The sequence below is a fragment of the Sinocyclocheilus rhinocerous genome, unplaced genomic scaffold (genome assembly GCF_001515625.1).
Source record: "Sinocyclocheilus rhinocerous isolate Xijiao unplaced genomic scaffold, SAMN03320098_v1.1 scaffold1619, whole genome shotgun sequence".
Classification (NCBI taxonomy): Eukaryota; Metazoa; Chordata; class Actinopteri; order Cypriniformes; family Cyprinidae; genus Sinocyclocheilus; species Sinocyclocheilus rhinocerous.
The window spans coordinates 215,107-231,959 of NW_015649446.1; the positions used below are offsets into that span (position 1 = coordinate 215,107).

Here is a 16,853-nt window from a genome sequence, read left to right on the forward strand (position 1 = left end):
GAGTATGGGTCACCATACTTGGCCACATGTCACGTCACTTTTCACTTTTTCACTTTTCACTTTTCAATATTACAGCGAGAATAAAAGTTAGGCCTTCTTTCTTTGTGTGAACATTTGGGCGGTGTTATGCAAATCTTCCCACATAGTGATGTAGACATGTGGGAGCCGTTTTAGGTAGGCGTGGCTGAATCTTAACTTTTATAAAGAATATCTCTTTGGATTTGAGACTTTAGTCTTTGCAACTTTACAGATCTTCTTTATGCACCAAGAGCTTGTAACACTTCAAAGAGAAAGGAAAAATTGAAATCGCATCATATGACCCCTTTAAGTATCAAATGCTTGCCTTGGTACTGCTGCGCTCCTCGTCTGAGTCCCCTCTGCTGCTGTGGAACCTGGTTGAGTTTCTTCAAGACGTTGTTCCTGTTAGCAGCACGTTTAGTTTTAGCTATGTTGCCAGCTCGGCTCGCCTTCAGTTCCTTCTTATTCAGCTTTATAATGTCATCTGTGAAATAAAAATGAACAAAGTGTTTCACCACCTTTATTTTATATTTATTTGTTGAGTGGAGGGTTTCATATTTAAAATCCCTCTCAAAATATGCCGGATATGCATGATAAATCGACAAAAAAAAACTTAAAAGCTGACCAAATAATGAAGGTCTGTATTAATATAGCTGACTGACTGCTAGCCATACTGTGGCTACAGTAAAGATGGATGAAGGTTTTATTTTACATTTACTATAACTTGCTTCATTTTAGTCATTCACAATCACAGATCATTTCAGTCATTATTATCATGCTAAACTCAAGGTAAATGATGTGTGTGCACGAGCACGTTGGTTTGACAGCTGTTGAATGTATGTGACAGCTGACCGCTGTTGCTCGACACGTCAACACAGAAGCGAAACCCACGGATCCTGCCAACTCATTCAAATCACAATGACTTTAAGTTAATGTCTCGCCTCGCAATTACTAACCTAATGACAAGTCGATTTTGCCCGAGCTTGAAGCGTGAGGCTCCTGCATTTGCTCTGTACTCTCCATCTGAACATCATTCTCCCCCATTTCGTCTCCCAATGTCGTTACGCACGCAAAAGTTTTAGAAGCGTCGCGTGAATAGAAAGCGCCACAGTATTTACACTCGATAGCTTCCAAAGGTGTCAAAACAGAAACGCCACTGACGAGACGAACTATGAAACTTTTTAAATCAACCCGGTTTCAAGGCGCTTTCTTTGTGTCGATCAAGTGAATGGTGAGTCCTAGCAGCGTGACCCACCCAGCAGCGCTATGAATCTGACGACCAGTGTGTGATAAGAGCCCGAAATAGCGCTGTGTCTAATCCCGGTAGTAGGCAGGTCTTTCCAAGGTGCTTTACAACACAACTAGCGGCAGGAATTCAATTCTTTAAAACTTTTCCCTCAGTTATTTTGGTTATCATAATTACAGACAAAACATTTTTTATTCTTAAATATTTTTAGAGTTCATCCAAATTAATCCCCCCCCCAGATGTTTAAATTTAAACAAAACAACAGTTTTTCCCCCGTTTTATTCATTTCAAAACTGTTTTACTACAAAGTCCATTAACAGACTTTTTCTATATATTCGTAATACTCAAAAATTCTTATAAACACAATTATAAATAGTTTATACACTAGCTCTAGATATTTATTGCTAATTGTAACGAATTGATACTTTTTTCTATATACCATGATGATGAAAGGATCTGCATAGTTATTTTCTTTTCTTTTCACTATTATTTTCCAATTGTATTTATTCTGAAAAGCTTTTAATAAACAGTAGGCTATATTTTAGCAGACATTATTTTTTTTCACATATTCATATAAAATCTTTTTTTCCCGCCCATTTACTTGAACCCTGCTCAGTGCCCATAATAGCCTATGAGCCATTTTGGAGTGGTCGAAATTACTACTTTAGCTCAAACAGAGCTATACAAATGTATATATAATATAATATAATAGCTAATATTTATAATTACAACTTCCTAGTATGTATACTTTTTAAGACCTATTTTAACGTCCATCAATGGGTTGTTTAGAGTTTCAGTTTAATGAAGGAGGGCATCAACATTCCACCGTTCCATACCCTTGTATTATTGAAGGGGATTATTATTAGTGGCGAGTAGCCTATTTTCTCCATTCAGCCGCCAGGGTTCGCCTCTGAGCTCAGGGCACATGGCCCGTTTTCTGTGCCACACCAACCACAACTGAACACCCGCCGGGCACCACACGAAAGAAGATAAGAAACGCCCTAAAAGGAAAGTCAGTAAACCTTCTTTCTACCTCACTTCACTCAACAGTCACCTCAAAGATTTTTTAAAAGCGCCTCAAGTATGACTAAACTATACCTGCTTTTGAAAGTGCTTCAACCACTATCCAATTTTCGCGCATCACATAAATATTCCCGATGACAAATAACATGATATTGGTTCACTTATAGAAAATAAAAAGCAAAACATAAATGAATTTTCTTGGCTTTAACACTATACCTGTCGTCAGCGCTGAGCTAATCCCCCGCCCCTTTCCAGTGGTAGCCCATCCCCTCCCCACCTCCGTCTGCGTCGTCTGCGCATAGCTGCGGGACCTGCTGTGGCTCAGCATTATCCCAACGTCGCGCACTGGAACCCGGGCGTGATGCAGCAGCAGCAGCACCCGCTACACACCGCCCGCAGTCTGGAACGCGCTCTGGAAGATGCCGTCTGCTCCGGGATGTTCAACATCAGCGGAAGAAAACTGCGCGACTACCCGGGGCTCAACTACGATCTGACCGATACTACACAAGCAGGTGGGTCCGTCAGATGTGGGCTAATCTCCCTGCGTGCTCCACTGACCCGCTTCTCGCGATTCTTGATTTGAAAGGACAACAAAATAACATATAAAGCGAAGAGCGTGGGTGCCTTTTTGGTGCATTTGCGCGGTGTGTCAGTGGGTGTTTGTGTATTGGCTACAATAGCCAGTGCACATGGTGCTTGTACGAGCTTGTATCACGCTTTATCTGTCGTGTTTATCATATCCAGCGTGGTGTGGCAAACCCAGTTATAGCTGACATTAGAAATACTGTCTAAAAGGCACTAGCATCCCTGGTTGTTTTGGTTTCACATCTCACTTTCTCGCCAAACCACATTTTATGTATGAATAAAACTAGAGAGAGCACTCAAGCTGGAGGAGACAATCTTCATTAACCTTTGCTCTTCATTAACCTTTGCTCCAGTAATTCAGCAGGTTTTAACATGCAAACCCGTAACAACATTGCACCTATCTATACTGCGACCACGCGACAACACTATGCTCCCTTTATATTTGACAAATTTATTTATCATTATGGGAACAGTTTATTTAGTGGATAGGGTGTTAAACGATGGTGAAAGGCATTTTTTAAACGGACCATAAGTGCAGATAGCGGCTGTAGTGCCAGACAAAAGATGCTGCCGTTAGTCTTTATAATCTATCACGCGCCTTTCTTCATCCTTTCAGTGGAAATCAATGCGCAAGCAGCCCTGGATATTATACAAGCACGCATTTTACTAATATTTAGTATTACGATTTAGATATTTGTAATAGTATTAAAAGCTATTGTTGATCTAAATAATCTTTGGTCTGGCAAAACAGTTTGTAAAAGTGGGCTGCACTATTATAAACACTGCAGCATAATGTGGATTAGCTATATTTCAGTTGTTTCTGGAGATGTGGTTAGAAATTAAATGGCTGCTTGTCTTTCGGAAGTGTCTGTGGTCTGTAATGGTAGTCTTGCTGCAGCAAACAGCCATTGAGATGTGAAGCAGACAGTGGGAGGAGTGACACTAATCCATTCATTCATGCACACCTTACACACAGCATAGTGTCTACACTCCCATTCAACTGTATTGAGTTACACTAGTGAATAGGTCTTTTGTGTATATTTGGCTGTGTCTTACAACCATTTTAGCTGTATGAAGTGTCGTTTGTTTATATCGAGCCTTGTGTTTGGATTCTCTCCGACGGCTTGTGTGCTGAAAGAAGCCTATGGTTGTTGTAGATAACGCTGGATGTTCATACGTTGGTATCGCTGTTTCTGTCAGGGTCGTTGGCATACAGATGGCATTTGTTGGTAGTATAAGGCTGCTTGTGTGTGCTTTTGTTTGTGTGCATGTGTATGCATCTATTTGAAAGAGGAAATAGTTGAATGTGCACCAGACTGTCACCTATAAGAGGAAGTGACTTTGTTGCTGACTCAACTGAATAAAGAGAAGAAAGCCCTCAACTTGCAATCTGTGTTCACATTTGTATTTTGTAAGTGAGATTGCTTGTGTGCTTGTTAGTTTTTGTGTGTGTTTGACAGTTTGACTAGGCTTGAGTATATTGTAAGCATGTGTGTGGTGTGGGTCTGTTCCAATGGCTCAAGTGACCCACTTGGCAGTCCTTGCTATTATTGACTGTGTTTGGCCACAAACTTAACACTGGAGTATGAAGACGTCCCCATGTCTCTGATGTTAAATTGTGACAAAGTTGAATAATTCCCTCTCTTTGTCTTTCTTGCATTCTTTTTCGCCACCACGTTTCGCTGTTTTGATCATTTATGTTGCGAGTTAACAACAACAGTCAACGGTTTGCTGTGTATAGCATTGTCATCATATGTGTCTTCTTCATCGATAAACTAGATTCCATTTCTGTGAATTGTCTTTGTATAAAAAATAATATGTATTTTAGGACTGGGTATCGGTTGCTATCTCACAATATGATACCCATACATGTCCCAATTCAGTACACTGCAATGCAGCACAGTATTATTCTGTTATTTGATCAGTTTCAATCCCTCTTACGCAGTTTGCTTTAATATTGTCCAGTTTATTGTGCTATATATAAGGTTTCGGAAACTTTCTGTGTTTACACTTATTTAGATGACCTGCTTCCTCATTATTTAGGAATTTGTATGAATTAAAATATAAACTAAATACTGAAAAAGAATGTCAATGTATTGATATATGACACCTGATTCTGCACAAGTGTAAGAGTTAGCCTATTTTAGTAATTATTAGGGATGTAACGATTCACTCAACTCACGATTCGATTCGATTCACGATTATTATTATTATTTTTTTAACAAAATGAGATTTAAGACAAATTATAAATTAAATGTGTCCTTTTATTATTGCTTGGACAAAATACTGCACATTTCTTTGTGAAATTGAAATATAACACTATAATAATATACTAATATAGCACTTGCATATTACTGCTCTTTTGTTGGGTTTGATTGCTTCTATTGTCCTCATTTGTAAGTTGCTTTGGATAAAAGTTTATGCTAAATGACAATTTAAATATAATGTAAATGTAAATAACAAAACTACATTGAAATTTTAAAACAAGCCCCAAATCAAATAAATAACACAAATAAAATAAATCTCTTCATATAAACAAAATAAGGCTTTGTCTGTGCTCTTTCCATTTAAAATTAGAGGCAACCACTGCATTTTAATCTTGATCCAAACAAAGATGCTGCATACATGCAACATGAGCAGTTTTTAAATTAAATTAGATTGCATAATTTTGAAATTTGAAGCAAAAACAGAATGGTTTGACTTCAGTTTTGTGAAACTATAAATAAAAATATCTGCATGAAACAGCAGAGCTGAATGAGACGCAGATTCACTCTCTGCCAGCAGGTGGCGCTTAAAGCGTTTTCTGGTTTCCGTTGTAAACAAAGCAGCGCTGCACTTATGAACCGCAATGATACAGTGTTTCCTTGGTTACCGCTGTAAACAAAGCAGCGCTGAACTTATGAACTTTAATATGCATTATACAGAGGCAAGAGGAAAAGAAAAAATACCATCTAAACTTTTCTAAAGACAGTAAGTTCCCCTCAGACATACATTCATATAAACTCCTACACCTAAATGAATCGCGATTTGTTTAGCATCTCAACCGATTTGAATCGTCACATATTTGAATCGATTTTCAACCGGCTCGCAGTTAATCGTTACATCCCTAGTAATTATGGTATTGTTTATATACCATTATAGTATTTATTAATATTGTGAATTAGCTTTTTTAAAATATTTTTAGTTTATTTTGTTATGTGCTTTTGTCATTTTTATTAGTTTTTTTATATTCCTAGATTGATTTTATTTATTTATTTTTTATTTTAAGCTTTAGTAATTTGTATAACTTATTTATTACAGTTAGTTGCCAAGGGAATATTTCTAATTGTCATTTAAGTTTTTTTTTTAATTTAAGATTTGTATTTTATTTCAGTATTATTTTGATTACCGAAAAGATTTGTAATAGTTTTAGCTGATAATAACAACTGTTCTGAACACATGTAAAGTATATTGCAAGTGTTTAAATGTACAATATCCCACCATTGTTCTGTTTGTCTTGCAAAGACGATGTGTGTGCAACAAATGCTTTAAATGCTGAAAAAGTGAGATTTACATAAACAGCAATGTTAAAGGCAGTGTAAAGGTCTATTTATGTCACTGCAGAAGTGAGGATTGAAAGTCTAGCTGAAGTCAATGTTCATGTGCGCACTCTTTTCTAAAGACAGATATCTGAACAACTGAACAAGATGATTTATGTGACAAAGTTTGACCTGATGTGAGATGGTTGGGTTTGTTAAAAATCCCCAACTTTTCTCTAGACTAATCAAGGTGTTTGTCAGAATGACCAATAAACATTTGTTTTTATCTCAAGCATTATCTTTACATATAAAGTACAAATGACATTTTTTGACAATATTAATGGAGACAAAAGGAGGAAGATAAAATGATGATTTTTTTCTTTTAATGTCAGTGCAGCAGACTTTTATCTAGCTGTAGTATGCACTATTGAATATTCAAGTGCAAAGTTGTCTTTCATGAAAATGTCTTGCATTAAGGCAGTTTGTGGTCATGCATGTGTATGAAATATGCATGGATTTTCTGTGCACATGTGGTGTTGCTTTTAGGATCCCTGTATTAAAAGCTGATGCAGATGTATGCCTAATGCCAGTCATTAGAGCCCGACCGATATGGGTTTTTTGGGGCCGATACCGATATTATGCGAACGCCACCCTCCGCGCGTCGGTAGCCATCCCGGGATCGCTTGATCAGTTGGCGCCGGACCGCGAATTTAACCACCCCGAACCCTGGGGGCTATCGACGCGGCGGTGGTCTCATTCGAAAGCGGGCCTCTAGACGTACACTCGAGCGCACTCCACAAACAATGGAGCGCGCTCTGCTGGACAAACTAAGTAATTACACGATTTCAAGCATTTTATCTGCGTTATATGTTCTGTAAAAAAAATATCGGCGGCATATCAGTGGCATATTCGCCGATACCGATATATCAGCAACAGGCTCATATCGGCCGATAATATCGGCAAAACTATATATCGGTCGGGCTCTACCAGTCATAACCGGTTTTACAGTTTTTCTCGATTGCTAACACACTATAACTGATTTATTTGGCCCAATTTTCAAAACCATTCATTCGGTTTTCGAAACAAAGACACGTTTCTCAAAAATGTAACACATTTCACCTGTTTTCACACACATTCCAATTTGCTCAGTGTTTTCTGCAAAAATCTACACAAAAACGCCCTCATTTTGCACAGGTTTAACCATGCTCTCATTCAGAAAACACAAACACACAATAATTACCTCAAGCATCACAATATGAACTCAAATAACACACTTTTATCAATCTGTAAACATTAAGTAGCAAAATTGATGACACAGCAGTCAGAATCTCAGGATGATATAAATAGGGATTGTGTGATTTGGAAAATGAATCCTACTAGTGGGAGACAAAGAGGAAGAGGAGAGGAAAAGAAAAATGAAGGGGACGGGGTCAAAAGACATTTGTTCCTGATGATATACACAGCAACTGTGGAACTGATTTGTAGCCAAGTACTTCTTACATGTACTGTATTTTTGCAGAACTGAAAGATGACTCTATATTCTATAAGTGTGTTCATATTCAGTTCTTTGGTATTCGACCTTTTCTTTTCTAGTGCTTTTCATCTACTGTAATGTAAGATCTCTTTACAGCAGTATAATGAAAAACATATTTTCTTAAAGTTTATTGTTGAATTTCACTGTATCTGCTATATTTAACATGTATCTGCTCTATTTATGTTGTATACTGTAAGAGACATTGAGCTGTAAAAAATACCTGATTGCCAAAAGAAGGTTTCTGTCAGGACCACTATCGTCAAAGATGATTGACAATTAGCATACAGTTTGGATTGGCGGTATGGTTCTGTTCTGGGCAAGAACTCCCTGCGCATCCATGCAGCCTAGCATGGATGAGAGCAGAGAGAGCAGCGATAACCCAGACTGTGTTGTAGTGTGTGTGTTTTTGAGGGCTTGTGTGTCATGTCTGAGGGCAAAGTTTGTTTTTTCAGCAAGATTGAATGGTTTTGAGTGGAGAGCTTCATTTTGTCCTGAAAATTGGAAGTATTGGGAATTGGGTGAGAAGTTATGGTTTTGTGTTTAGAGTAGGGCTGCACGATAAATCGCATGCGATATTTAACGCGCATCTTGTCAGAAAGCCGGTTCTGTAATCAGCGGTAAATCTCCATCACCTGCGGGCTTTCACACTGAGCAGCATTAATTACACAGAGCCGTTGTTCACTGACGAGCTGCGCCAAACCACGTTCATATTCGCGCGATTTTTTGCGCAGCTTGTCATATATTAAATTAAATTATTTAAATAACTGAAAAGATACTTTAAAAATGAAACTAAAACTGCCAGCAGCTGTTAGTGTATTAATATTTGAATTGTGTTTAAAGGGGTCATATGATGTTGCTAAAAAGAACATTATTTTGTGTATTTGGTGTAATGCAATGTGTTTATGCGGTTTAAGGTAAAAAAAACGCATTATTTTCCACATACTGTACATTTTTGTTTCTCCTCTATGCCCCGCCTTTCTGAAACGTGTCGATTTTTACAAAGCTCATCGGTCTGAAAAGTGAAAACACTCTGAAAACACTCCAAAGAGAAAGGAAAAATTTAAATCGCATCATATGACCCCTTTAAGCAATCGAGAAAAACTGTAACAGCCAAGTGATATTTCGGCTTAAAGGCACAATGTTTCACCTACCAGTGAGGGTCGGGTAATTACCATGTGTAATTAATCACAGGCCTTATTTAGATTTTAGACAAAACAAAAGGTCATACAGATTCCTGCATGTGAATGTCAAAATCAGAAAAGTTGTACTATATAACTGAAAATGCTGCTCGGCCCAAATATTCATGGAAAACATAGCTTAGGGTAGTGATTTTATACATGATCCAAAAATCTAAATTCTGTCATCATTTACTCATTTACAGCTCTCATGTTGTTGCAAACCAGTATGCATTTCTTTGATTTAGATTTTTTGAAGAAAGTTTGACTTCCATTCTATAGACATAAAACACTGAGGCATTTCTCAAAACACCTTCTTTTAAATTCCACAGAATGATGACAGAATTTCAATTTTGGGTGTAGCATTACTTTAAATATTGTCATATGTGAAGTACGTTTAATGTCTTCTTATTGCTCTATTGACAGACGCAGAATCCTCTCTGGCTCTAGGTGGAACCCTTGGGTTCATGGCATCATAGTGCTTTAGAGGAAGTGGTCATAAGATGAAAGGTTAATGAACCCTTTTCGCATTTCTGGATTTAGAATGTGGAAGTAAAGAATAGCAGGTTAAACTGTGCAGCTGACATATGAGGGTAAAATAGGAGGAAATAGGATAGTCTTACAGTCTTTACAATGGCATGCACTAAATAAAGATCCTATATCACATAATTTTCATCAGGTCACAACTTTTAAAACTGTTTTATGGAGCTTTTTTCTGCTAAAAGTTCTACTGTTCAACAGAGTTGAAATCAGTACAGTCCATTAAACACGCTGTATTTCTATCCCTCACAGCCTCTTTTCATTCCTGTCAAAGATTACAGTTTTTCTCAATTGCTTAAACACATTTCTTGAAATTGTGACTCCTTTTCTCGAAACTCTAAACACAAATCCATAACTTCTCACCCAATTCCCCATACTTCCTGTTTTCAGGTAAAAATGAAGCTCTCCGCTCAAAACTATTCAATCTTGCTGAAAAAACAAACTTTACCCTCAGACATGACACACAAGCCCTCAGAAACACACACACAACAACATAGTCTTACACGAATAAATGTCCTTTGACCCCGTCCCCTTCAGTTTTCTTTTCCCCTCCTCTTCCTCTTTGTCTCCCACTAGTAGGGATTCATTTTCCAAATCACATAATCACCTGTGACCCTATTTATATCATCCTGAGATTCTGACCGGTGTCTTCAGTTTTGCTACTTAATGTTAACACATGGATAAATGTGTGCTGTTTGAGTTTATATTGTGATTCTTGAGGTAGTTATATTGTGAGTTTGTGTTTTCTAAATGAGAACATGGTTAAACCTGTGCAAAAGCACTATAATTAGCAATTGAGAAAAACTGTAAGCATAGCACTATCCTGATTAAGGTCTGTTATATTGATGTGTGCAAATAGGAAAGAGGGTTGTGTAGTGATGCTGTAAACTTCATCACAATAGTGTTGACTGGTTTGCTAAATTAATCCTGCTAAATCAAATATGTCACGTCACTCTGTAAAAAGGGTCCATATTACAGAAAGTAACAGGATGTTCCGGGTAGGGCTGCCACTAACGACTATTTTTATTTCGATTAATCTATCGACTAATTTGTCGATTAATTTCCCACAAAAAATCAACAATTTTACTTATTAAACTATATTTTATTAAACCAAATGAAATCCAAATTTCTATGAAAATAGAATTTAGATGTATTTACACAGTTTAATGTACAGTATCTCAGAGGGGACATGGATGCATTTAACCTGCAGTTACAGATGCATAAATAATGTTTTGTTTTTAACATAAAACGCTGAATACTGTTATTTGAAATTATTTTAAGACATAAAAAATTGTCGAAATGTGAAATTAAAACCTCCAGTAGATGACAGCAAGTGACTGTTAATGAGTGAGCCATTGAGATTCAACCAATTCATTCAAACGACTGATTCATTCAGAAACAAAGCATTTGACTGTTTTAATGAGTGAATCACTGAATCATTTTTATCAACCAATTCGTTCAAAAAGCTGATTCATTCAATAAGTAAACACCGTCCATTGCTCAGAGACGCAAAACAGTGCTGTGATCTTTGTTTGGAACTATTTTCGGGTAATAATAATTAGTTCAAATAAAGTATCAAAAGCAAGAAATCATATGGTTTTATTGAACAAAACCGTTAAAATACATAATGTATTATAAACAATAGAGCTAATGTACATTACGCATTACAACAAAGGCCTGCAGAGGGCGCCAACGGCCTGACAATTATTTTTACACATTGCACATTTACATCTAATCCTTGTTTAATATTGACCAAGCACCATTTCATTGAAATGTCCACTTAATCTTTAATATTTGGACATTTATTTAGGACAGAAAACATGAACTTAACCTACACGTAAATACCCACATGTAAATAATTAAAGCGCATATACTGTATTAGAACTGCATCGCATATAATTATTTAATTAAATCGTAGCGTTTGTGAATTCACAATTATGCTTAATTATGATTTTTAAATGGGTTTAATATATCATGCAGCCTTGGGAAACAGTCCCTACACGTAAATACCCACATGTAAATAATTAAAGCGCATATACTGTATTAGAACTGCATCGCATATAATTATTTAATTAAATCGTAGCGTTTGTGAATTCACAATTATGCTTAATTATGATTTTTAAATGGGTTTAATATATCATGCAGCCTTGGGGAAACAGTCTAATAATGTTTTATGGATTCTCGTCCGTGAAATGCGACACTTCCGGTATTTTGCCGGTTAGTCGATGTGAGCAAAATGAAGTCGAGGATTTTTAAAAATCGAATAGTCGAATAAAATTGACGAATCGCGACAGCCCTAGTTCTGGGGCTTTTTATACCTGTGGCAGTGTGATGAGTGAATGTCTCCTTAATTTCTCTCTCTTTAGGGTAACCAGGAATACTGTATGTCTTTCTTTCTCTGAAAGCAAGTTCTCATTAGATCAGTAGCTATTAAAATCAAAGGTCAGAAAAAGAGTGCTTTATTTTGAAGAACCCATCTCAGCTCTCAAATGGTCAGACACATGAGCAGATTTCAAAAGATGTTGACTATGACTCATGAAGTTTCAATGAACAGTGAGGATTTTAGGAGCTCAGATTGAGTCCACAACACTAAGGCTATGTTTTGCAAACAGAGGTCAATGTGGAAAGCTGGATTTATTGTCAATGTGGAAAATGGATTTATTTTGATGGGAGACAGACGAAAGGAGTTTCCAGGAACTCCATTTTTTTCAATAGCTTGTCATTGTGCCTGAATAAATGACTTGTGTTGTGGAATTATCTTCGGTAAAAAAATATAGATTTTATTACACATTTGAGGGCTGTACAGCCTGAAGGGGATAGACACAGCTCAGCATGACAATTTGTTCCTTTTTGGCCTAGGTTGGTCAGTAGATAATGTCAGCTTTGTTACATTTAAATCAGAAGAATCACTAAAAGCAATGTTCACAGGCAAGTGACAGTACGTCACGCTGGCCCTAGCCCATCAGGCCACCCATTTTGTGAGCCCGTTTATAAGCGTTATTAGATTTTAAGATGAACTACGTAACTTCATTTTGCTGGTGTTGTTTGAGTTCCTTGCATGTCCTCCTGTGATGCATGCTCTGGTCTTGAGATCTTGTGACAGGCAGACAGGCCTCAGCTGTCTTGAGACCTCTCTGCCCTTCACAGATGAACACAAACACACAGCACTCTCCAGAGACTAAGGTAATTACACATGATCTGACATGCTGGTCCCATCTGTAAGGTGTCAACTTCAAACTCTGGTGCTCAGGGTGATGATGCAGTCAAATGTATGACATGACAAATACATCTAAAACTAACATTAGGCTAATTCAGGATTAAAAATTAAGTGAAACTGATTGTCACACTTCACTCGGAGCACGGAAAGAGGAGACACGGAGATAGCTTCAAACCACAGTCTTTTAATAATCCAAACACAAGGGGTACGTAGGAACACATAGAATGACGTTCAGAACCGACAAACACTGACTGAAAGGACTAGGGCTTTTAAACATAGGATAATTGGGGGAAGAACTAGACACACCTGGAATTAAATTAACACAATCAACGGGAGACAGAAACTGGGTCACAGGGAGCAAAAACACACACAGACAGGTCCATAACCCTGACACTGATGAAGTATGAGTCAGCTCTTCTCATTTTCTGAAGTCTCTGATAGCTTAATTAAACAATCATTCTGAGCTCTAGGGTTAAGCTTTTTATAATCTTAAAGGGGTCATGACATGAGAAATTAAATTTGCCTTTAAAACATCCTGCAAGTTTCATAGCTTAAAACGTCCTCCTCATAATAAACAAAGCATTTATTTTATCAAGCTCCAAAAATGGCTCATTTGGATATGAGGTGGCATGTGACGTCACAATGGCACAAACATTTGCATTAGGGCTGGGCAAAAAAAATTATTTTTCAATTAATCTAATTTATAATTTCTTCTCTTAGACATTACATTTAGGCCTGTCACGATAACAACTTTTTGTTGTGCGATATATTGCCCCAGAAATAACTGCGATAAGCGATATTATTGTCATTTTAAAGACCATATTATTTAACTGAATATATAATCATAAAGTAACAGCATAATAATGCAAGAAGGCCTACACACTTCCAAATGACAACAAACTTTAAGTGTGTTAACAAAACACCAAACCTCTCCACTCTTGTTAGTTAACCTGTCACTCTGAGTATCTATTGCTGGTTTCCATGGTAATTGAAGGATGGTGGGCCAGTTAAAATGAACACCTCACTGTAAACATGCTGAGGCCGTCCACACGAACAGTTATTTTCAAAACCGCAGCTTTTTCTATGCGGTTTGGCAGTTCGTCCATACGCAAACGCAGCACTAGGTTACTGAAACCGAAATTTTTTGAAAACGCCTGCCAGGGTGAAGATTTTTAAAATCTCCGGTTGCAGTGTTATCGTATAGACAGCGAAACCGGAGTTTTTGTCTTGTGACGTCGGAGCATGCACGGTTATCTCCGCCTACTGGAAACTTTTTCAGGCTTCTGATTGGCCAACATGGCTTTACGGTTGAGATTATATCGCCACCTGTTGGTTTGGCATGCTCTTGACAGTGCTTCATAGCATGCATTTGTGTTTTCATGTGGATGGAGATTTTTTTTTAAACGGAAGGAGGAAAAACTCTGTTTATAAAAATAACCGTGTACGTGTGGACATGGCCTGAGACTGTTGCTCAAGCAAGTTTGTGTGAGGAAGCTTTCTATGTGTTTGCACGTTATCTTGGTGTTAAAGTTGCTTTGATTCTCTGGATTCACAGCTTATTTATATGCAGTTACTTCTTTAAACCATTTTTAGGTTGATTTCTCTAAAATGTGTAAACATTGTGACTCTATGGTGCTATCAAAACATTACTTCTGTTTGATGCTGCTAGTAGTGCAGAAATAACACACTTAAGCATTATCATAGTTCACCCCAAAAAAATACTATTATTACTACTAGTTATTTTATGCACCCTCATGTCATTCCAAATCCATAAAACTTTTGTTCATCTTTGTAACAATAATAAAGATATTTTAATAAGGTTTAATAAGGACCAGTAAGGTTTGATCTCACGTCATACACACATTACAACTGGAAAAAATTATTAGAGAATATTAAAATATCTTCATTTGTGTTGGATGTTTTATGGGTTTGGAATAATTTGAGGGTAAGAAATTGATGACAAATTTATTTATTAATTTATTTATTTTTAAGCTGAAACATGATGTCTGCCATAGAGATGCACCGATTAACTGGCCCGGATCTGTGACCGGACGGTCAGTCTCACGTCTTGTCGATTCCGAGCTGATCCTTTTATTGCCGGTGCTAAACATGTTGTTTCGCGTGAGAATGATTCTAATTTTAATTGCATTCAGTGTAAACGGCGACTGATAATGTATTTATGTCATGCCAGATGAGGCTTGCACAGTCTGAGTGAGTGTGTGAGAGAGACAGCACACACAAAGTAACTGTCAGAAATTTATTATATGCATACTGCGGTAGAAAAAAAAAAAGACATTTACAAATTATGATTTAGGTAAGCAACATTATACGGCCATGATGTTTCCCCGAATATCAACACGATTGCAATGTGACACTGATTTTATACAATAGTATTTCAATAAACAAGAAGTTAAAATTAAGTGACTTAGATTTTAGACAAAATATTGACTGTTTTTGCTCAATTTTGCTGACGAAAATAGTTCCGATCAAAGCCACAGCAGAACTGTTGTGTCTCCGAGCAACACACAGTGGTGTTTCATTACTGAATGAATCCACGTTTTTTAACGAATCGAGTGAGTCAATGATTCAGTGGCCCATTTATAAGGACAGTAGTCACTTGCCTCGTTTCTGAATTAATCAGCCGTTTGGATGAATCAGTTGAATGAATGAATAAATGACTCACTCATTAAAACAGACATTTGCCAAGGTTAGGGGGAAAAAATGACCATTTATAAACATTTGGGAAATGAAATCTGTTTTGTTACATACAGCAACTCATTTTAAGTCAACTATTTCTTCCTCTTTCCAGTCACAGAGCACTTTATTTTGAGAGTTGTTTAAGTGAGAGAAAATCTGTAACTTAGTCCAGATTGGGGGAATTTTAATGTTTAATAATTTCTTTTTATTATGTAAATAATTTTTGCATTGAAATTTGCATAGATTTTTGTTTGTATATGCTGTCAATTATAGTTCTTAGAAAGAAAATCGGAATCGGCAAAAATCGGTATCGGCAGGTCTAAATTTTTATCTAAAAAAAATAAATAAATTGGAATTGGCCAAGAAAATTGCAATCGGTGCATCTCTGCCAACATCGATTCAACTAAAGATCTCTATGAATGTCATATTGTTTTGTTTTTTTAAATTAATTTGTTCATCCTCGCTAAGGAAATTCATTGGCAGCAGCAGCAGTCAAACACAACCTATCATTTTTGTGTTTCCATTTGACGTCTTTAAGTATCTGTTGTTTTAGAGAGCACATATAAAGAAGACAGATAAAATATACTGATGCAGCCCATTATCATATTCATGAAACACATGGGGCACTGAGTTTGGGGTGTGTGTGTGTCAGAAACATGAGCCCTACCCCTCTCATGAAGACATTAAGGAAGCCTGCTGATAGCCCGTATCATCTCCATTGGCCTTAAGTTTATGCATTAAAAGCACATTGATTTCTCATTTAAGTGTGTGTGTGTGTGTGTGTGTGTGTGGTGGGGGTCTGGTCCCTTCTGCTAAACAGCTGTGCCTCAGTCTAAATATTGATCACAAAAAGAAAGGAGAGACAAAGAAAACAAATGAAGTCATCATAACTGATAGATATCAAATCAGTATCAGTATGATATAGGGATGGAACGGTTCTTGGTAAAAAATCGAACCGTACGGTTCTCCACACACGGTTCGGCATGCACTAGGACCTAAGACCTGAACAGCACACGTTGATATCTGTGTTTAAGCTCAACTCATTTAAGCTTTGCCAGTTTAAACATTTAAGAGCCAGAGGATGCGAGCTCGCGTGCGCAGTGAGAAGATTTGTGCGTGCGCTCATCCGAAGCACGCAAACCCACATCTCAGAACGAGCGCAAATATTAAGCTCTCTCTGAAGTATTGTGTTTAAATGGACAAATTCACACAAAAATGATGTCAAAACGCCCGTCTTGGTAAGTATCCTATAGCAGACATAGTCGGCTGAACGTACTGTATCAGTGCACTGGATCAGTGC

General features: G+C 37.2%; 2 protein-coding genes across 2 annotated transcripts in view; one reads left to right on the forward strand and one right to left on the reverse strand.

Moving 5' to 3' along the window:
• LOC107710568 (H/ACA ribonucleoprotein complex subunit 1-like) overlaps positions 1-1,313 on the reverse strand; it is a 5,719-nt gene extending 4,406 nt beyond the window's left edge. Inside the window, exons 1-2 of the mRNA XM_016515374.1 lie at positions 975-1,313; positions 344-502 (exon numbers count right to left, since the gene is read on the reverse strand). Coding sequence (XP_016370860.1) covers positions 344-502; positions 975-1,062 — 247 coding nt within the window. The 5' untranslated portion in view covers positions 1,063-1,313. The remainder of the gene's footprint in view (positions 1-343; positions 503-974) is intronic.
• Positions 1,314-2,189: 876 nt separating this feature from the next.
• The window catches only part of LOC107710563 (leucine-rich repeat and calponin homology domain-containing protein 2-like), a 77,314-nt gene continuing 62,650 nt past the window's right edge, over positions 2,190-16,853 (forward strand). Inside the window, exons 1-2 of the mRNA XM_016515371.1 lie at positions 2,190-2,203; positions 2,543-2,799. Coding sequence (XP_016370857.1) covers positions 2,190-2,203; positions 2,543-2,799 — 271 coding nt within the window. The remainder of the gene's footprint in view (positions 2,204-2,542; positions 2,800-16,853) is intronic.